Source organism: Caloenas nicobarica, chromosome 3, assembly GCF_036013445.1.
Source record: "Caloenas nicobarica isolate bCalNic1 chromosome 3, bCalNic1.hap1, whole genome shotgun sequence".
Classification (NCBI taxonomy): domain Eukaryota; kingdom Metazoa; phylum Chordata; class Aves; order Columbiformes; family Columbidae; genus Caloenas; species Caloenas nicobarica.
In genome coordinates this window covers 8,546,569-8,568,105 of record NC_088247.1, presented here as the reverse complement: position 1 = coordinate 8,568,105, position 21,537 = coordinate 8,546,569, and the positions used below count along the sequence as shown (strand labels likewise).

At 43.0% G+C, this 21,537-nt stretch overlaps 1 protein-coding gene across 3 annotated transcripts in view; it reads left to right on the top strand.

Moving 5' to 3' along the window:
• The window catches only part of KLHL29 (kelch like family member 29), a 409,076-nt gene that overhangs the window by 265,392 nt on the left and 122,147 nt on the right, over nt 1–21,537 (top strand). For all 3 annotated transcript variants that reach the window (XM_065631175.1, XM_065631172.1, XM_065631174.1), the window contains 2 exons: nt 2,180–2,321; nt 3,053–3,595. In XM_065631175.1, coding sequence (XP_065487247.1) covers nt 2,180–2,321; nt 3,053–3,595 — 685 coding nt within the window. The remainder of the gene's footprint in view (nt 1–2,179; nt 2,322–3,052; nt 3,596–21,537) is intronic.

The window sequence follows — 21,537 nt, the reverse complement described above, 5'->3', positions numbered from 1 at the left end:
GTCGTGTGTCTCCACAACGCCACACAATCATGAGAAGCGTAGGGATTGCAAACCCGCTTTGGAGACCCAGCTCATAGAACAAAGAGGTGCAACACATGGATGCCACGTGTGGAACACGTGGGGCATAATTTGAGTTGTGAGTCCTCCTGTCCTCCTTTGCTCATTCATAAAAATGCCAACTTCTCTACATTGCATGTACTGGGTTTTGAAGCTTTGCTTTGGGATAAACGATAGTGTTTCTGGGGGGAGTATCTTAGCTGATTTATAGGCAGGGAATGCTGGTGGTGCTTTTTTTGTTCTTCTTTCTTCTTTTACTGCAGAGCACTTTGGCCACGGTTAAACAGTTTAGCTAGATCCAAAGGGATACTGCTAACATGAACTGGTAAACCACCAGCAGTGTTATATCCCTCTGTGTCAAAGACCTTGTACAATGTAAAAGCTAAAAGTATTCAGATTAAGCCTTTCCCAGGACAACTTATAAATAGAAAGTGTTTCAAAACTGAGATTTATTTCTTCCCCTCCTGCCCTTTCTTTGCCATGAATACAAGAGAAGGAATCTTAAAGTTCTTGCTTGTCTACATGTCATCGCTTTTTGCCTTTCCTGACTCATTTTAATTTCATTTGCAAAAGTTATAGAAGGTTTGAGAAGTTAAGAAAATGAAAATGGTGCGGCAGAAGGAAATGTGAGTCTAAAACCTGAACATCATTGTCCTTGTTTACAGTAAAGTAGAAAAAAACCTGGAGAAGTTAAAGGTTTTTTTAAACACGTAAATATATAGATATAAAATGCTGCAGTTTGGGGGCAAAAAAAAAGGAAAAATTAGTTTGGACACAAGCTGAAAATTCTCACTTCCAGATTCCATACCGAAAAAAGCTCAGGTGGAAAAGGCAGCGGGTGGTGGGTGTCAGAGGTATTTGGAGAAAGGAGGGAGCCTTGGGGCAGGACAGAAGAGCTCACAGAGATGTCAGTGGATGCAGGTTCCTCCAGTGGGTTTGAAAAGCTGAGGAGTGAATGATGGGCTTGGGAAAGGTGTGCGTTTGTTTGCGGAGGGTATAAAATGGGTTCGCTAATGACTTCTTTTCATGGACTGATTGAGGTACTGGTGATGGGGAAAAAAGCTGCTGGTGTCGACAGAGATTTCATTGGGACTACGTGACCCAGGGCTTTTATGGAGCCGCTGTACCCCCGTCTCAGAGCTGAATTACTTCCCAGATGGAAGGCAAACAAGCGATTGCTCAGACTGGTCTCCCATTCTTTATGGCTTCAGTCCTCAGTAGTCATTCAGCAATAGGCAGCTGGTTCCGTTTTCCTGGTCTAGACGTTCTGACATGAGTGAAAACAAAACAAAAAAACTTTTAATCTTCCAGCAATGAAATACGCCGTGGAGTTAAATAAATGTGACCTGTTGGAGCACCCTCGTTTTCTACGGGCCTTTTCTCAGCAAAGACATGGTTGTTTGGGAAGATCTCTTAAAAACTGCAGGGGGGGGCTGGCTTAGCATTTAAATCCATGCGATAGTTTCTTTATCAAGAAATCTCTTTCAGATCATATCCCCTTTGATGATTATTCAGCCCCAATACTTCCCCTACTTTACGCTTTTTTTAACGTCTCTGAAAAACTGCCAACATACCCACTTTAGCGACCTGTGACTGTTACGCTGCCTTTTTTTTATCGGCATTCAATTTTAAGGGTTGACAGACAGTAAATACTAGGACTTCTTTTTACTGTTCTACAGTAATTTGTCCCACAGTTGTAAATAAGTCTCTCTTGTTCTGCCTTCTGCTAAATAAAACTCACCATTTTTGGAAGAGATTGGGCAAACAGAAGATTGTCTCATTTTATGTAAGCTGTGACTGAATGGATATTACTATATGTGGGTGTTGGTTTTTTTATTTTCAAGGCAAAAGAAGCATCTTATTTCTGAAAATGCTAGTTTGGTTTGGATTTTTTTTTTTTAAGATGGATCTGTCAAATGTCCTGAAGTATTTATTTTAAATATATTGTATTTTCCATACAGACATGTCACACAAGCCTGGAGGAGAATGCTATTTAAAAATTTTAGGATATCCTCTTGGACTGTAACAAACAAACAACAAGCAAGTTACTAGTTATGAGGAACAGTAATTCTTCCCAATAATCTAAACATTTTTATTCTGTATTTTTCTTTCTCTCTGGTAGACACCTTGCATTTCCAAGACTGAAAATCAGCCTCAAGGGCTTGCAACGAGTGTCAGGTGGGGACAGACACCCATCAATCAGTCCACACCCTGGGACACTGATGAGCCTCCATCTAAACAGATGAGGGAGAATGACAACCCAGGTATGTTTCTAATCTTATTTGTAATTCTACAAGGGAAAAATCATTCAGAGCAAATTCAATGCACTATCTCCATTTGCCTCTGTAAATTAGACTTCATTGTGAGCCCTTTCTTTATTCTTTAGCAGGGTTTTTCTCTCATTGTAAAGACCCCTCAAGTTTCTTCTGTGCTGGGGCTAATATAAATGTATTAAGATGCCTGCAAGTTCATTAAAGTTGGTTTTTTTTTCTCCTTCTCTGCCTTCACTGGAGGAAAAGGCACTCTGTAATACTTTAAGACCTCTTTTATGTCCAGAGCTACCTGAAATGATTTCCAGCTTCCAGACACATATCACGCATTGTGCTACTATGCCAGACGCCTAATTACAATCTCTTTGTAGTGGCTGGAGCACCGTTATTATACACACAGAGTGTTTGTCAGGGAGCCATGAAAGCACGGTGGGGAAAGAGGTTAATTTTCTTGGAAGCGTGCACTTAAGCCGCATAAAGCGCAAAACACGCAAAACCGCAAACGCGCTGCGTGTCACCTGATGAGTATTTTAACAATTGCGCTCGCGCCGCCGTGGCAATTTTAAGCACTTACGGGCTGGGAGTGGTTCCAGACCTCAAACCGCTTTAGGTGCCGCGGAGCAGAAGGGCGCGTGGGTGCGAGTGGGGAGCGGGAGGGGAGGGTGATTCGCGTTGTGCCCCGAGCCGAGCCCGCCGCCATTGCCGGCCTTTCCTTCGTGCCGCAGGTGCAGCGCCCTGGGTCACCACGGTGGCGGCCGGCAGCCAGCCCGCCCTCATCTCCCACTCCTACGGGATGACGCAGCCGCCCACCTTCAGCCCGGCCGCCAGCGTCCCGGCCCCCGTCATCGGCGTCACCCCCTCCCTCCCTCCGCACGTCACCCCCCAGCTCCCGCTGATGCCGGCCCACTACCAGCTCCAGCCGCAGCCCTCCCAGCCGCTCAGCAACATGGTGGTCAACCTGCAGAGCCAGCCCTTGTACACCAACAGCCAGCCCCTCAGCATGTCCTCCATGAGCGGCGTGGGCCCGGTGGCCCACGCGGGCCCCGGGGCGGTGGGCAATGGCCACCTGGCCTGCCCCATGCTGCCGCCGCCGCCGCCCGCCCTGCCCTCGGCCGCCCTGCCCAGCAGCGCGCCCACCGCCAACGGGCAGGCGGCTGCCCCGCTGCCCCCCAACGCGGCGGGGGGCCCGGACAACACCAACGGGGTGCAGATGCTGCGGACCATCGGCGTGGGGAAGTACGAGTTCACGGACCCCTGGCACCCCAAAGGTAAGGGGGGGCGGCTGCGCCCTGCGCGGGGGCGAGGAGGGCGGCGGATCCCCGCGCCTCCCCGCCGCTCTCTTCAGGTGTGTCTCCACGCTTTTCCTTGCTGCGTAGCGTTTGTGAGTTGATGATGACAAAAGCGGTGCCTTAGGAAGAGGGACGACGAGCTGCAGGTGTGTTTTGTAGTGAAAAACAGTCGGAGAAACTGGTGCTCCCGATGGCAAAGCAGCCGTCACCCAGCGCCTCTCCCTGCGAAACACACGCCCGTGTTTCCATCCAGCCGCTTTCCTTCTGGCTTCAGCTGTGCGTTAGTCACAATACTGACCACCCTCTTCAGCCGTTGTCTTCTCCCCTCTCTAGTAGGAGCCCTAATGCAGGTAACCCTGCGGATCGAAGCTGAACAACCCCGAACGTTCAGCGTTGAGGGGAAAACTCTTCATTACCAGCTTCATTGGGCTCAAACGCTGCAGAACACCCTGAATAGTCATGAGTGTTCCTGAGAGGTTGACCTTTTCCGAGAAGTGGTTTGTAAATCAGCCACACCGTTGGGTCACGTTGGAGTGTTATTTCCGAGTGTCTTACCCTAGACACTTCAAAAATCCCTACACTGTGTACTTAGTTTCTAATTTCATTTGCAGAGTTTTCCCTGCCTCCCTTAAAAACCGTGACTGTGCCACATGTGCAGGTAAAGCGAAATGCAGCTTACAAAAATATAAATGCGGACCTATCAGCAAAATCAATTAAATTGATTTAAAAAAAAAACCACCCCAAAGGCTTCATTAAGTCTGTGATATTTTATGTGTACATTTGTATTCAGACACAGTCCACGTGTAAATTATTTACTTGCCACAAGCTATTAAGTTCTATTGTGTAGTTCTGTATTAAAGACAAGGAATCTCTATTAAAAATTATTAGTCCAATAACTCTTCCTGCTCATTACGTAAATTGTACTTTGGTATGTGGAAATCCTTACCAAATGTCTCCTGAAACGGGGTCCAGCCACAAGCTCAGCGGTACTTTTCTAAAGCTAAATATTTGGACTGCTTTTAAATTTTCAACTCCAAGCCCCAAATATGACGAGAACGCTGGCTGAATGGTGAGCTCCTGAATATTTCTTTAAGATCTAGGTGGGCTTTAAGTGATACTGGCCCAGTCAGGTAGCCAAAAATTGACCAACTGTTGCTTTGTAGGAGTTTGGTTAATTCTTTCCCTTTACAAAAAAATATCAAAATCCACAAAAGCAATTTGTCCGGTCAGGTTTGTATATTGCAAACCCTTGATTTTGTAGAAGGAGAAAGGAGATTTATGCTCCGATCCTGGTAGACTGAGCTGTAGCGGTTCTGCTGGATGTCTCTCTTCTCCTTGGAAGCTATTTGTCTTCTAAAAGGCATCATCTCCACTTTTCAGAGCCACCTATCCCGATTTGCCGCACTGGATACTCGGATACATGATCAAATTAACACAATTTAAAGGATTACTCGGTGTCACTGGAGACGTGCAAATATACAATACAAGAGAAAACACATAAGCTTAAACCACTTTCACTGCGGTAATTTGATCACATATCTGAGCCCTGGTGACACTAACCTAGTGAGACAAATGAGCACGTCAGTGACGGCTCACTCGAGGTTGGGAATACTCTTAACCGCCTCGCATACTTGGGGCCAGCAGCATCAGCTGTTATTTACTCTTCCTTCATCAATTAACCTTCAGCGTATCTCTGGCTAGTGGATGAAGTAAACTTCAAATCCGAGCCTAAGTAAAAAGATCATAAAATATTTAAGCAGTCTTTTAATATTTGATTTGCAAAGTCTTAGTCAGCGTTCTTGCTTCGACTGCTGGAAGCCCTAGTCTGGTCTAATTGTCGGAGCACCGCTGCGCGCGGGCGGCTGAGGAGATGTTTGCTAAGGTGAGGAGAGTTCCTCGCTGGAGCGTGCCAGGCCAAACTCTGGGCTGGTGTTTGGAGTCCTTGGTACCTAGGAGAGGCTCATGAGGAGGATTTGAAAACAAGCAGTATTTCTAATCCAGTTGCTGACACATTAGCCATACCGTACTTGATAAACTCCGAGCTAGACAAGTGTTTTCCCAGGGATTAGCTGGTTTCTCTGTTTACAACCATCAGCTATTGAATTGTTCCTGTAGTGGTTAAAAACAAACAAACATAAGACAACAAAGCATGCATATGCAAATGTCTCATAAGCAGGACCTGTTTTGTAGAGGAAAGGTCATATCCTCCTCCATTTCCAGTCTTAAAAGTCTTTCTAAAACTGTAATTCTTCTTGTCAAACCTAAAGTCAGAGAAGATATATGTTGGCTTTGGTTGTTTTAAATGAGAGAAACAATCAGGAAAGAGAAGACAGCTGAGTGTCTAACTAGACCCTAAAACCTTGCTAGGATAAGATTCTTCATATAAACTGTATGGATTTCAAGGTGGCTTGATTTTCAAATTATTTTTTGTTTTAATATCTGCCCTCCGGGATTTCAGTCCCTAAAGCCTGACTGATTTCACGGTCTTACACGATAGGCACCTTTCTCTCCAGGAAGGAATGGAAACTATGAAACAGCACTGAGCTATTCAAATATACAAGTTCAAACTAGTTCTTTACAACTTTTGTTTAAATATTCTCTCTCTTTCTTGGAGAACCTTGGCCAGTGTTATAATAGGAGCCACTGCTAATGGCCTTAAGATCTATCTCATTATCCTGAGATGCTCTGTATTATGATTTCACTTGACAATCCGGTCTTGTACAGTTTGAATAATTACTCAACTATCCCTTAAGTGAAGGAGCAGTTCTCGCTGGTTAATATGATAGAGTTTCTTATATTTTTAGACTTTATTAGGGAGCTGATTTGAAACATCATGTTTTATTTCCCATAATTATCTTTCCTTTGGCTGTGTATGTGTTTGGACCATACTATACTGAATTCATGCAGATCTAGGTTTCTTACTTGGCTGTTTCTAAACAAAAGCAAACAAATAAGTTGCCAAAAGTTAAAGGCACTGCTAGTATGCGGTCTCATTTGCAATAGGTCAAGAGATCTCATTTATGTGACTGAAAGAGTCATTTCTGTGGCTCTGCAAAAAATACATTTTGATAACAAGAATTGTGATACAAAACAGATATGTCATTCTCTTAACAATGTCTCAGCTAATTCCCACCTAATTCCATTGAAACTACTTGTAGGAAAATAATTTTTGCATGGATTAGGGGATTTTCTTGGCCTGGGTGGGTTATGTTCTGTGAAGGGATTTTTTCATTGCTTCTGTAATATGCTAAATACGAATGTTAAGTTTAGCTACATGATCGGTTTATTTAGTGAATTTATAAAGCTGTCACATTAGGAGAGACATAAATAATGTTTCAAAGTAATTATTGCTTTTAGCAATGTGTGAAGAACTGTAGAGCTGCCTTAGGAAATGCAGGAGATCTTTCACCAAACACAATCAACAGCTGTTTGGTGTCTGGTTTGGCCTGTAACTGCCCTTTGGGTAGGACTTATGCCAAATTCTCCTAGCTGACTTCAAAAGCCATGTCACCTTAACACAGACACGTAACCTGGTGTTTTAGAAGAGAATCAGCCCTTGTTTTCTATCCATGTCCTAGGTCTTGCTCTGTAATCTAAAGGTTAACTGCCAGGGGAATTAATAAAGCAGAATATTCAGAACCATGAATATGTTCATTGTGAACATAACCCGTGAAGATCGACTGAAGTTCGCGTAGCCAGGTCTTTATGTGGCTTCTTCAGAAAATACAGAGTTGCAAATAATATTCAACCATAATTTCGGTATCTTCAGGCTACGTGATGTGCCGGCACAAATTGTCACTTGCACAACGTGCCTGCAGAGAAGAGAGAGGGACGGAAATCATCTCTTCGGTTTCTGACACAAGGTACCGCTGTCCCATGCCACGGCACCGTGACGGAGACCGATGTCTGTGTGCCTGCCAATTCAGTTGAGCCCAAACAGGGATAAATTAGCCAGTCTGATGAAGGACTAGAAAAGATTGGTTTCCTTGCAGAAATGAATAACCGAGATTTAGTCCTTGACTTTTTCCCGGGGCAGTATGCTTCTTAATATCCAAGACTTGTAGTAAATCCGAAACTGAACCCTGGGTGGATAACCGTGCCATATGTAGGACATAAATGTTCCATCTTAGACTCTGAGATCTATTATACATTTGAAAAGACACTTTCTTCATAAACTTGATATAGTTTGAAGCATAGTCGCTAACACAAAAAATGAGGAAAATACAGTTCTTCCTTGCCATACTTGCTCCTGCAGTGTAAAATTAGCCATGGACATCATGTGTTATAATTTGTGGATGTTCATGGATAATATTGCTGCTTGTTTCCATAGTATTTTTGTTCTATAATTCTTTGCTTTGCAGTACTTAACTAGTCGGAAAAGAAATCAGACTCTAATTAGTGTTCAGAATGTAATGACTGTAGAAACATTACAATATCAGAAATAAAATCTGAGTGTTAATCCTTGTAGCACTAATTTCTTAACACTTCATTTTCAAGCATCACCAAATACCATGAACTAAACAATAACAAAACTACAAACGAATACTGTTGCATCATCACTTATTGATTGCACCTTTCACACTTGACTTTATTGCATTGGAATTCTCATTAGACCTCAGACAATATTTACTTTCCTTAATCATGAATAGTAACAAGACAGACTACAACATTTTGTCAATAACCGTCAACTTTTTCTTCACAAAAGGTTGAATTTTCAAAGGGATTTCAGCTTGACCTGCAATTCTGTGAGTGTGCCCAGTTCTAGACATGAATGCTGAGGTGTTGAAGATGTTTAAATTCAAAGTGCAACTTAGCATTTGGAATTCTAATAATGTTAATTAAAGGATATTTTGTCATGAGGACTCTAGAAAGCCTGTTTTCAGCTCTCTGCCTTGCACCAGAATACATGGCCTGTGTAACCTTAGGAAAATCTCCCTTATTTTTGTATCCATAAATATACATAGGTAGATAGATGAATAGATAGATTATACACATTATAGATCTAAAATTTTAGTGTGTGTGTGTACATGTATATACATATATATATATGAATGTATGCATATAGTTGTGGGAAAGGAAGCCTACAATAGAAATGAGAGTGTATTAGATCTCCTGTTTCTTGTAGGAGACTTAGGTTGACGTGGAGGTCTGTTAGCATTCTACACGCTTCTTACTGTGTTTCCCTTAAGGTAGTCTTGATTTTCTGAGGCAGCCTAAATGGTACCGAAGTACAGATGACTAGTGAGTGTTTGTTAGCTCAACTTGGTAATGATGCGTAGAGTTCACAGATTCACAGAATGGTTGAGGTTGGAAGGGGTCTCTGCTGGTTGTCTTGTCCACCCCCTCTGCTCAAGCAGGTCCACCTGGAGCTGTTTGCCCAGGGCAGTTCCTAGATGACTTCTGAATATCTCGAAGGTTGCAGACTCCACAACCTCTCTGTGCCAGTGCTCAGTCACCCTCACAGTAAGAACATGTTTCCTGATGGTCAGAGGGAACCTCCTGTGTTTCAGTTATCATAGAATCGCAGAATGTCCCGAGTTGGAAGGACCCACAAGGATCATCGAGTCCAGCTCCTGTCCCTGCACAGGACAACCCCACAGGTCACACCGTGTGTCTGAGGACGTTGTCCAGTCTCTTCTTGAACACTGTCAAGTTGGGGCCGGGACACCTCCCTGGGGAGCCTGTTCCAGTGTCCAGCACCCTCTGGGGGAAGAACCTTTTCCTCATGTCCAACCTGACCCTCCCCTGGCACATCTTCCTGCCGTTCCCTCGGGTTCTGTCACTGGTCACCAGAGAGAAGAGCTCAGCCCTGCCCCTCCTGCTCCCCTTGTGAGGAAGCTGTGGCCGCCATGAGCTCTCCCCTCAGTCTCCTCCAGGCCGAACGAACCAGGTGACTTTAGCCGCTCCTCATACGGCTTCCCCTCCAAACCCTTCACCAACTTCATGGCCCTGGTTTGTGGCACTGGGCACTGGGTTTGTGCCCATGGCCTCCGGTCCTGGCACTGGGCACCACCACAAAGAGCCTGGCTCCATCCTCTTTGCAGCCTCCCTCAGGTATTTATATACACTGATGAGCTCCTTCTCAGCCTTTTCTCCCCCAAGCTGAACAATCCCTGCTCTGCCAGCCTTTCCTCATAGGAAAGGTGCTCCAGTCCCTCCATCATCTCTGTGGTGCTTCGATGGCCTCTCCAGTGTGCCCATGTCTCTCTTGTACAGAGGAGCCCAGAGCTGGACACAGCACCCCAGGCGCAGCCCCACCAGTGCTGAGTACAGGGGAAGGATCGTCTCCCTCGACCTGCTGGCCGCGCTTTGCCGAATGCAGCCCAGGATGCCATCAGCCTTCTTTGCTGCGAGGGCACACTGCTGGCTCCTGTTGTAGCATGTTTGTGCACAGTAACGAACTTAGAGTAAACTGCTTGAACACGTCCTCTAAAATCTTTTTTTTTTTTTTAAGATTAATTACAGCCTTCTGTCATTTAAGTAATCTTAGCAGAATTGCAAAGTTGATGAGGGTATCTAAGCCATCGCTTGAGGGAGACTGAATTACATTTCACCTTTTTGTGTTCCAGGTGGCGTATTTTCAGTAATTTCTGCCCTGTCTTTTAATGCCGCAATCAGGTCATGACAGACAGTGATGTAGTGTACTGGAGGGTCAAAGAGGGCTTGTAATAGTCCTAGAACGTTGTCTTGCTAAACGTACAGCATAAAGAAGGTCATCGGATTCTCTTTTGATTGACAGCTCTCAGTATGTGAGTGATTTGAGATTTCCAGGTTTCACCACTACCAATATTTTATGAGGGTTATTGTAAAAAAAAAAAAAAAAAAAAAAAAAGCGTGGGGTTGCTACAGTGTGTTACATCTCCCTGAAACTGCTCTTAAAAGTCATCTGCTCCATGCTGCTTTTTTTTACACCTGTTTTTTTAAATAAGCACCAGATTTGCAGCTGTAGTTCGTCTGTTCTTGAATGTACAGAGCTGAAGAACTTTGACTGTTATATGATATTACGTCATCACTTGCAGATCCATTTAGGTAATTAGACAATTATACGTTTGAAGACATCTTGAGTTTCTTCCCACCTTGAAGTTGAAGACATGGTTTGCTGAGAACGTGGCTTATTAACAGATATGGTTTTGTCCTTGACAGTGGCCACTAAACGCATTCAAAGTAAGTCTAAAAGCCAGCAGAGTTCAAATGAATTACCATTTTCTCTCCTGTCCACACCATACTGTAATCACAAAGTGCAAAATTTCTCAGGGACTGGATGATAACCAAAATCTAGACTCCCTTTTGGCACAGAATACGTAAGTGGCAACTCTTTATAAATACAGCCCGAATTCCCAGGCAGGCTACCCATCTACCCATCCAAACGCTGTTCCAAAAATCTCTTGCAGAGAGCTGGAACTGCATTTGGATATTCTGAAAGTTATTAATGGTCCAAAACACTTGCAGAGTCTCTGTTCTTCTTTCAGAACTCGTCGTGTTTAATTTCTGAGTTCTCTGACCTTGTCTTCCCTTGATCCTCCGTCTCGTTCAACTCCTGACACATATTTGGCCACAGCCCTCGTCTGCATCCAGCCCTTGGGATGCGATGGGACACTCACCTGTTCCTTTTCATACTGTCCTCGTGTGCCTGGAGCCACCTTAGCGCTACCTTTCCTGAACACTGGATTCTCTCCACAAGTTTGGCCTTTCCTTGAATTTCCCACTGAGCTTTCTCCCTCTTCACAGCAGGGTAATTCCACTTCTTTTGCTGTCATGACTTAAAAAATGGACAGTCAAGTTATAGCTACTACACAGAGTCAGCAGAGAGTGGGGACTTCACTCTTAGTGCAAACTGAACAAGTTGAATCCCTCAGGAACCAGGTTGTGCATTTGTGTATACACTTAAATGTTATCAAATGGGCTATTCTGTGATCTCCGGAGATGTCCGGAGAAGTGGATTTATTAAATTGCAAATGCTTTTTTGTTTCCTGACAAGAAAGTGGAAATGCATTTTTTTGTTTGTTTTGTAATCAGCAGTCCTCTGCGGAACAGCGCCTGAACTTCGAATGAAGAAGAATCATTTCTGTCTTGTTGCATTCACAACAAGAACGATTCTGTCCCGTGTTAGATTAAAAAAAAATTCTCAACAGATTTGTGAAATGCAAACATTTCCAAATAGCGACTTTTCTTACCCTGCTGTGCCTTGAGATTGCTGATGATAAGCTCCACTGTCCCACAGCGAGGCTGAGCTTTGCGCCACAGCCAATAATAATAACAACGTGGGATTGCGTAACATCTTGCAGCTTCAGAGTGCTTTTATGGACATAGTTTTTTTCAAAAAATTAACTGTCTTTAAGGAACTGCCGTGTATATTTTGTAAGACTAAAGATACAAGGGCTTTGGCTGACGCAAAAGCAAGAATAACTGTCAGGAGACTAGTTTTGGTGTAATGTCCCGCAAACGTGCTTGTTCCAGACGTCTTCAATGTTCACAGGACACATACTGTGAGAAGAGGAATTATTTGTGTTTTCTAAGTTTACGAGCATTTGTAGTAATGCTCTCTTTAGTTTTTCTTTCATTGTTTAAGTAGGAAATTATTTGGGTAACAATTCGAGTGGTGCATGCAAGAAAATTCTTCCCAGCAAAGGACGTACTTGTGTCTATATGTTGTGTTCCTGTACATTGTCACAAAGATACACTACTAAGTTCTTTCCATACAGCAGGATGGTTGAGCTTCTTGTATTCCGTCTTTTATGTTATGCGTATATTCAGGTTTCTAGTTATACCAAGTGAGGGTAACAAGGTATTTGTGTATAGTTCCATCTTAATATTTACAAATCATTACATCAGAGTCCCAGACTAGACATTCTGGAAAGTATCATGAGGTGATGAAATCATCACGAGGAAGGAGGTACCTAAGCTTGCAGGAATGATTACTCATAGGCAAAACTCCCATTATCTACATGTGCAAGTAAAAGCGCCATGAAGTTTTGTCATATTAAATTCAGAAAATCACACCATGTAGGGTTGTACGTGCTTACTACTGTACTGGAAAAATCCTTGGGCTGCTGACAAAATCAAGAGGTTCAAGTATTTAACCAGGAATATAGACAGTAATGTATACACACACCTATGTGACCCGACAATTAAGTCAGAAGCATTTGACTGGACAAAGTGCCAAGGTACTTGGTCCAGTTTGCAGAGTATGACTGTGTAATATTTTCCAAGGAGCTAAAACAGATTGGAGGGTTTGCCTGAAGACCTCGTACATTATATTTTGCACAATGCTCATTGGCATTGCAAAATAATAATAATAATAATAAAAAAGTAGGATTAAAGAGGACATTCATGATTCCTCTGGTATTTCTGAGGAAGACAAAATGTATTTTGTTCATCAAGCTGCACACTGAAGTATTTGGCTGAGGATGAGGAAGATGGTGTGAAAAAAGCGGAATTGGCTAAAATGGCAGAGTTCTTAAGACAAATGTGGGCTGATGCTCCTGTTCAGTCTGACCGATCTGTAGAAAATACAAATCCTACATCAAGACCGGCCCCTCTGCATGACCTTTTCCTTGCGAATGAAGAGGGAAATGTTCCTTGTGTGCCCAAGCTGTGGATGCTCTTTAAAACAAGGATCATTTTGCACAGAACACTACCATCCTGTGGAAAACAGATGGAGGAGCAGTAGTGGAAGATTCCTGTTGCCTGAAACCTGGGAAATAGGAGATTCTGCTCTTGGCCTTTCCCAGCATGCTGGGTGGACTTTGTTACAGATGTGAATTTTCCAGATGGCTGAATTTGCTGGGGTTTAGATGTTTTTTCTGCTAGATACACTATCGTAGCCAAACTGCTGTTTTACAAACAGTACATTTCTTTGTGGTTTTGGTTTTCGTCCTTTTTTTATGCTTATGTAGGGTGGTTGGAGCTCTGGTTTGGAAGCCATACTGAGCATCTAAATAGAAAAACACTTTTCAGGAGCATTTCAGAGGAACTTCTGCTAGATGGATAGCACGTACCTCCAGCAGGAATCTGTCAAGTGGTTCCAGTTTCAGACTGATGCAGACAGCTAACCATCAGTATGGAGAGAATCCTTGCGCTCTGAAGAAACACAGGAATCTCTCTTTCATTTGCTTAAATGTAGCGAGACACAGGGGCTCACATTCCTTCAGCTCTGGAATAACACAGTCCTACATGTATTTTACTTGCTAGAATGGTAAAAGCAAATTTGACATCCTGTCCAAGGGATCAGACATTCAAGGACAGTCAAATCTACTCATGAGTAGAAACTGAGTACGTTACAAGAACAGTCAATCTGTTACAGCCCCACACCAATAAGATTTTCTTCTGTGAGAACAAATGAGTTCCATAGCCCTTCCCTGGAAGTGCCCCTTATGCCTTTGGATAAGCATCATCACTATTTTACTTTTTCTCCTTTCTCTGAAAACTGCCGTATAGGCAAACCATGCGCAGTGAATCGAGGTGTTATCAGCCAGGGACGCTTTAATTCACTCCGCAAAGATAAAGTGGTGTTGAGAACACCTCTTGGCTTTAAGGGTGAACTCAATCAAGAATTTTACTAAAGTCAGGAAATTATTTTAGCATGTATTTTTGTCCAGATTCTAGGACGTTGGAGTGAGAGATTCAGTATTTCAGTAAGATTGTGTATTTCCTGAGACTGAGTCTTCTTTTTGTGTTTTAAAGAAAGTGGAGAATCTACTGAAGATCTATATGTGTCTGGAAATAATGTGTTAACATATTTGGAAGACAAATTCTAAATACCAAAATAAGTTTTAATAGACCGTTTAGAGAAGGAGCCCCTTTCAAAAATACAAAGTCATTTTGCGTTGATTGAGTTGGTAACCTTGGCTGGTTCCTACCCCTTGGAAGGCACTGAGAACAATGTTGGTTTTAAGACCCCTTCATGCTGCAGTGAGAGGTGGGCAGACCTGGGCTGGAGTGGGACCACGGTGGGCGCCTGTGACAGAAAAAGGGATAACCGTATTGCATCCGAATGAAGTAAGAGAAATGGTTTTAAGGATGTAATTTATACTTATCCAGCCTGGATCGAGAGTATAATTACATGGTCTGAAACTATGCCAAGACACTGAAATTAATGTTTCAAGTTTGGAGGAAAGAAAAATGAGGTGGTGTTTGGCTGGGTTGGTAGTTGTCTGTCAGCCAAGATCTTAGAACCAGGAGTCTTCAAGGAACCTACCTGAAACCTACCTCCCAAAAACAGATGAAGAGACTTTTACTTCAAATCTTAAATGCACAACAAAATATGTTAAAAAAGACATTGTAATAAGGAAAAGACACAATGACATCTTTGAATGTTAGTGTGTGGTTAGTAAATGAGAAAGAAGAATCATTTATATTCAAAACTGAAGTCTTATTTTAAAGAAGCCTAAGCAGCAGACAGGTTTGTTAGGTACAATTCCTTCCTTGACTTACCTAAATTTAGAAAGTAAGCGTGTCACTCAGTCAGTTAAACATAGGCAGCTGGGGCCCTGTTTATCCTAGGGCCACAGTCCATGGTACGTGGTCTCTCGATGCTGGCAGGACTCAGTTCTTCTGTAGGTGCTGGCTGTTTGTAGGGGTCTTGGCTACCCCAGAACATGGAACAGGCTCCCCAGGGAGGTGTCCCGGCCCCAAGCCTGACAGTGTTGAAGAAGAGACTGGACAACGTCCTCAGACGCACGGTGTGAACTGTGGGGTTGTCCTGTGCAGGGACAGGAGCTGGACTCGATGATCCTGTGGGTCTTTCCAGCTCAGGACATTCTGCGACTCTGTGTCCAAGGACATCAGTGACCAGCGTGTCAGCGACTGCACCGGGCTCCTGTGGTTGCCCAATTGAGTCACTCTTGGCTCTCTTGACTGCACTGATTAGGTTTCTGTAGATGTTGTAGGAGCTTATACCCCTAACCAACTTGAATTTAAATATCTTCTCATAACCTGGATCCCACCCTAAATTGTAGGAATAGGGTCAAGGGTACAGTTGATGGCCACCTCAGCCTGAACACAGCTTCACTATCAGAAATACAGTGTAAGAAAGTACAAGCCTTGTATTGTTTTACTGTCATTGTATTAAGAGGGTATTTTGATATTATTGGTTTAAAATTACCTGAAATTAATACAGTATTTGCCTATTGACACCGAAACATGTTGATCTAGGTGGGGTAAGCAAACACGTCTAGTCCCTGTTTGTGATCAAGCTGGTTTTCCGTATCCGCCCCTGGAAAGCTACTTCTGAATGTCATGCATCCCATGTTTTACCAGCCGTCATTTTCATTAGCATAACTAAAACTAATTTGGGCATATATTGTCAACAGTTTTGATTCATGGTTTGTTAAACTGCTGCCTACACTGTTCTCTCACATGATTTCCAGTGCTGTCTTATACTGTTTAATATATTAAGGCTGACTAAGAGGGTTAAGGTTAAGAGGTTCACACACCTCGTTCAGGAGACATCGCTCGCAGCGGCGTGATGTCCCACAGGGTACTTGAGCTTTTCGGATCAGCAGTGACTCAGAAAAAGAGAGCGCTGTGTACGCTGTTTCCACCAGCGCTTGGTCTTTTCTCAAAGGTTTCCTCACTAATTCCCAGCTCATCACGGTCCTCATCAGCCTGCGTAATGTGCTCATCACACGCTCATTTTCAACTTTTGATTTGGCCAGGCTGTCTGCTGGGGAAGGATTCCTCTGCTAGAAGTCTCCAGGTACACGAACAAGTGAGCTCTAAGTGTTACTAATAAAAAATCCTTTAATCTACTCTAACAATGATAAATTGGAACTGAGAACTCCTCCTTACTTTACAGATACATTCAGTTCAGAATTTCATTTAAGTTGGGAAATCATTTTACGGGCAAGAGAAAAGTCCTAAACATCCCGATGTGGATGATGGAAATTAAAGGCCAAATGCTCACTTGCTCACTTACTCTGCTGATGCTCGAAACTCCCACTGGCGCGGCTAATTCACAGCAAATTCACTTGTCTTTGCCATTATTTTTATTCTTAATTCACCCTGGAATTTCCCTTTTCATTTTCCTCACACTGTAGTTGGTGCTTGATGAAAGGAAGTAGCTGATTTGGACCACAGAAGTTCAGATTGAGCAAAGATCTGGTTAACATGTATATTTCTGGATTTAGATGGATTTGCTACATTGTCTTGGTAGTAAGTACATCACACCTAAAATCTGTACTATTATCCACCTGCCACCCTACGTTTTATTTCTGCTTCTGTGTTGAGGAATGTAGCGTGATCAGATACAAGGAAAAATGAAGTTTTCTTATTCTTCTTTCCCAAAAGCGTGGGAGTTTGAGCTAGGGGCTCAGCCACAATGGTTTGTACCTCTTGTAATCCCTACAGATCTCTCTTTCAATAGCGACACTTGAATGTTTCCCACAATACAGCTTGTGGCAGCGTTATATCAGGCACAAAGGGATGTCGGGGCATCCCTTGGAGGGATCTTCACCCAACCTGGCCTTACTGCAGCTTCCTTGTTGGAACATCTCAGGTACCTCCTACGTGCCATCACCTTATGTGAGCTGGACAGGTTTTAGGAGGCAACACACGTTCCGGTACCTGGTTTCCAAGTATCCATCCGTTATTTGCGAGCAAATGTAGGCTCATTGTTTCATGTCTAATTTTGAAAATCTGGCCCCAGCGGCAGTTTTTTTGTGCATCAGTATACTAACATCTGGCTTTTACTGGCTTGGCAGACAGTCTCTATCATTAACTAGAACCAACTACGCATTGATATGGACGGAGATGATCCTGCACCAATTTCCAAAAGGACGGTAGGGCTATTGGCAAATTAGATAGTTGGAGAAATTCTCCATCTTTCTTCCTTTTTGTGATGTATCAGGGAATAAAATTGAGGGGAAAGCAGAAAACAAACTAATGTGAATGTAATTCCCAAATTTCAATCTTCTGTATATTATGGGTCATTACCCGTTAATTTGCTAAATGGCAGTTTTCTATGAAAGAAAAGTTTTGTTTAGCTGTATAATGATGACAGATGATGTAATTAGTATCATCCCCGCATTGAAAATGATAAAAGCACTTCTTTTATGTGTCACTGCTTTTAGACAGTATAATATCAAAAATGATAACAGTATGAAAATTGCACCGGCCGCTTTCATATTGTGCATGTAGAATACCGCGGTGATATGATACAAGTAATGACAGGTACTTTGCCATGTATTCATTTTCTCCACTCTCCAGCCTTTATATTATAGCAAAATTAAAGCACAGCACTAAGCAAACCAGACGTGCCTGAATGCAGACCCATCTTATGAGACTGTAAACGGCAAGAATCCCTTTACTATTGCTAGTTATGATAATTAAGTGATTATAAACAGGGTTTTTGAGGGAGAACATTGAATCCTTTTTAAAGAAGTTGGGGGGGTATTTTAATTTCAGGCCACATTTGTTGCTTGAATTAGTTTTAATTATATTCTGTATAAGTACTTGCCCCATATCCTGGTCTTGATAGTGGTAGATATTCTCATTTAAATATAAATAAATGCCAAACTTATTTAACATGGAAAAGTGACTGCTGTGACTGTGTAGTAACAATTTTCTCTTTGTTGCCATGGTTTGGATTTTTATATAAGCTTTGCAAATATAATAAAGCTAATGGAGCTCTTCATCCAAGGAAATGGGTATATTCAAGAAAATAAATTACATTTTGCAAGCTAATGAGCTCTACTAATTGTGTTTATCCTTGTGAATTAATACAATTTAAGCAAATCTATCCCCCAAAATCAAGCATTTGATTGCATTTTAGCTGCGTGGAAATCAGAACATCCGGATCAAATCTGAGTTTACTGGATATCCAAGGGGTAGGGGAGAAGGTTAATTTTCATTGACTTGTACAGCTGGTGCTAGCTCCCAGTAAAGCGGGAAAAGTTCGACTTTGAAAGTTGTGACTTTCATCTCTTTTTTTATTCAGCTACTTCCCATACAGGCAGAATTCTCAACAAAGGGCTTGTGTGTAATAAATCCGTGTAATACCATGGCAGGCATATACGAGTGGTGCTAATTAGCCCACATGCCCACAGGACAGGATAAAGTAAGGAAGGAAAAGGGAATAACATTTAAGAGACAACTTGTCTTCATGCACTTCTCTCTCTCCCTATTCTCACACTTTCCTTTGCCAACATTTGGATTTTTTTTTTCTTGTTATAAATGGTTTTTCGTTTCAGTGAGGCATTTTGGGAGATGTAGGACAGATTAGAAAGCTCTGTGTATATTCTGGCAGATTTTAGGTTATTCTTCAGTTTGGCTTTTTGGAATGATGACAAGGAGTAGAGAAAGTGGCCAATTTGAACACTTGAAATGCTGTGAATACCCACCCCCAAAAATTCAAGAGCAAACTGTATTGGTCAGCAGCATCCAGCAAGCAAGTGCTGGCTGGGAGGTTTGAGCTACGGGAGGGTGACAGCAGTTGTCAGCAATCACACAATCACAGAGTGGTTGGGGTCAGAAGGGACCTCTGGAGATCACCCAGTCCAACCCACCTGCTACAGCAGGTTCACCAGAGCAGATCGCACAGGAATGTGTCCAGGCGGGTTTGAATGTCTCCAGAGAAGGAGACTCCACAGCCTCTCTGGGCAGCCTGGTCCAGGGCTCTGGCACCTCAAAGGAAAGAAATTTCTCCTCATATTCAGATGGAACCTCCTGTGCTTCAGTCTGTTCTCGTTGCCCCTCATCCTGTCCTTGGGCACCACTGAAAGGAGTCTCGTCCATTCTCTTGACACCCACCTTGAGATATTTATAAACATTGATGAGATCCCCTCTCAGCTTCTCTTCTCCAGGCTGAACAGCCCCAGCTCTCTCAGTGTCTCCTCATCAGAAAGATGCTCCAGACCCCTCATCATCTTCATAGCCCTCGCTGCACTCCCTGCAGTAATGGGTCCTTGTGGGGACAGTTTTGCTCACCACGCGTTGGGTCGCTGCCGTGTTTAACACCAGGAGAGGACACGTGGCTGAGGTGAAGCCTGAGCCGAACTGACTGCCCTGACTTGGTCCTGACCGCTCTGCAGCTCTGCTGGTTTATCCTGCCAGATCACTTCCAGCGCAGGAGCCCCAGCAGTGAACAGCCCTCGCAGATTCCTCAGGTAGAGCAGGTGTGAGATCAGAGCTCTCCTGTTTCTCAGCACCAGGCCCCTCTTCATTTAAAACCAGGACTGGGAGGCAAAACCAGACAACCTTTCTCAGCTGCTGAAAAAATAGTATCTTAAAGATGGATAGCAGACACAAAAAAAGGCTCAGGAAATAAATTGTTTGTTTGCTTCTTTATTGCAGCTCAGGTAAGAGCTTGGATCGTCTTTCCCAGTCTGCGAACTGAAAAACATACACTTCTTCCATCCCTGGCATTCAAGTGCTTAGAAGGGCTGTTAGGACTTGTCTTCTAGAAGTTTTGGATTAATTAGATTTGTGTAGTGAGAAGGGCAGAGTTCCTTAGTGTAGATGAAATTGCACTGTTACAAAGATGGTTAGAATAACTTATTCTGGAAGGAGCAAAGAAGAAAAATTATGAGTGACAGTATGATCACACCCGTAAGCTGGTATAATTGTGTCCAGACTAGGAGTTGTATTGGAGTGATAACTTTTTTTTTGGGGCGGGGAGAGAGGGGAAAAATGAGTCGGTCTCATAAGTGAAACGTTATATAAGGAAAGGTCTTGATGCACAGAGCCCTTCTGGATTCCACAAACTCCCAGCTCCCCAAGCAGGCATTGACACAGACCATAGGAACTCCAGAGGAGCCATGCCACCGATACGTACGTGTGGGGCTCCAAAGTACACATTAATGAAACCATTATCTTGTCAAGGATGTCAAGGAGTGTAGAGTTGTCTTCAGCAGAGGTTACTATGATTTTTCATAAAAGAACAGGGAATTTAGTGACATTTTTATATTTAACATAAAATCACCATTAAAATAAAAAGAAGCAGCCAGAGGAAGGATAAAGTAGAAAAAATTTTACATGAAGAATATTATTCACCTCCGATGGAAACTACAGGCAGCTGGGGGAAAAGGATCTGGAATTTGTTCAGTTTTTGGCGTTGAAAGATTTTGCTAGTAGCAGTTTTAAAGTTATCTGTTGCAGCAAAACTGGATCTCAAAAATGAGCATACCCACGATGACATGATAGTTTTGCGCCGCTGACTTACTGCACAGACCTACGTGTATCAGCAAGAGTTAAAATCAAAGCAGAACCTCCGTTTTGAACTTGCTTTTTCTGCTGCGTTTGAGCCAGATCTTCAGCGTTTCATGTCTCGCCGCGTGGGGTTGTAGGAGTTGCTTCTCAGGCCCTGCTGACCCCATGCAGATTTATTGTAGAATTGTTTCGGTGAAAACAGAGCTTTGATACGTCATGCAGGTTGCTTAGTGACTCCTGCAAAGTGCTGACCACCCCAAGTCTGAGAGGAGAGATACCTGTGCGGAGCTGAGCTCGGTTACGGGTTATAAAGCTGGGAGAGGTTCGAATGATAGGAGTTCTGGCAGGCTGTTAGCTCGCATCAGCTGGGAAGATGGAAATGTTTATTAATAAGAACCTTTGACATGAAATGCATGATATGTGCCCCCTGCACTGGGCCCATGATTAATAACATTAATTATGGGGAGTTCATTATTGTCTCATGGGGATGTGATATGTAATTCAGCCAGCATTTCATTGTGAATTAGCATTAATGTCCACTTTAAGTACAGCAGCTATCTGTAGCAATGCAGAAGGAGCTGCAGTCAGTATGTACAATAACATCACCTTCTTATTAAATGATGGTAGACTTTTACTTCAAAGAATTATAGACCTATTAGCATTTCTTCTATGTTAAATCTTTGCTGTGGCTGGCAGGGTAATATCTGTTGCAACTAACCTGCTGGTGCTATAAAAACTTACCTCAGTGGTGTTAGAAGAGAGTCTAGCTCCTTGCT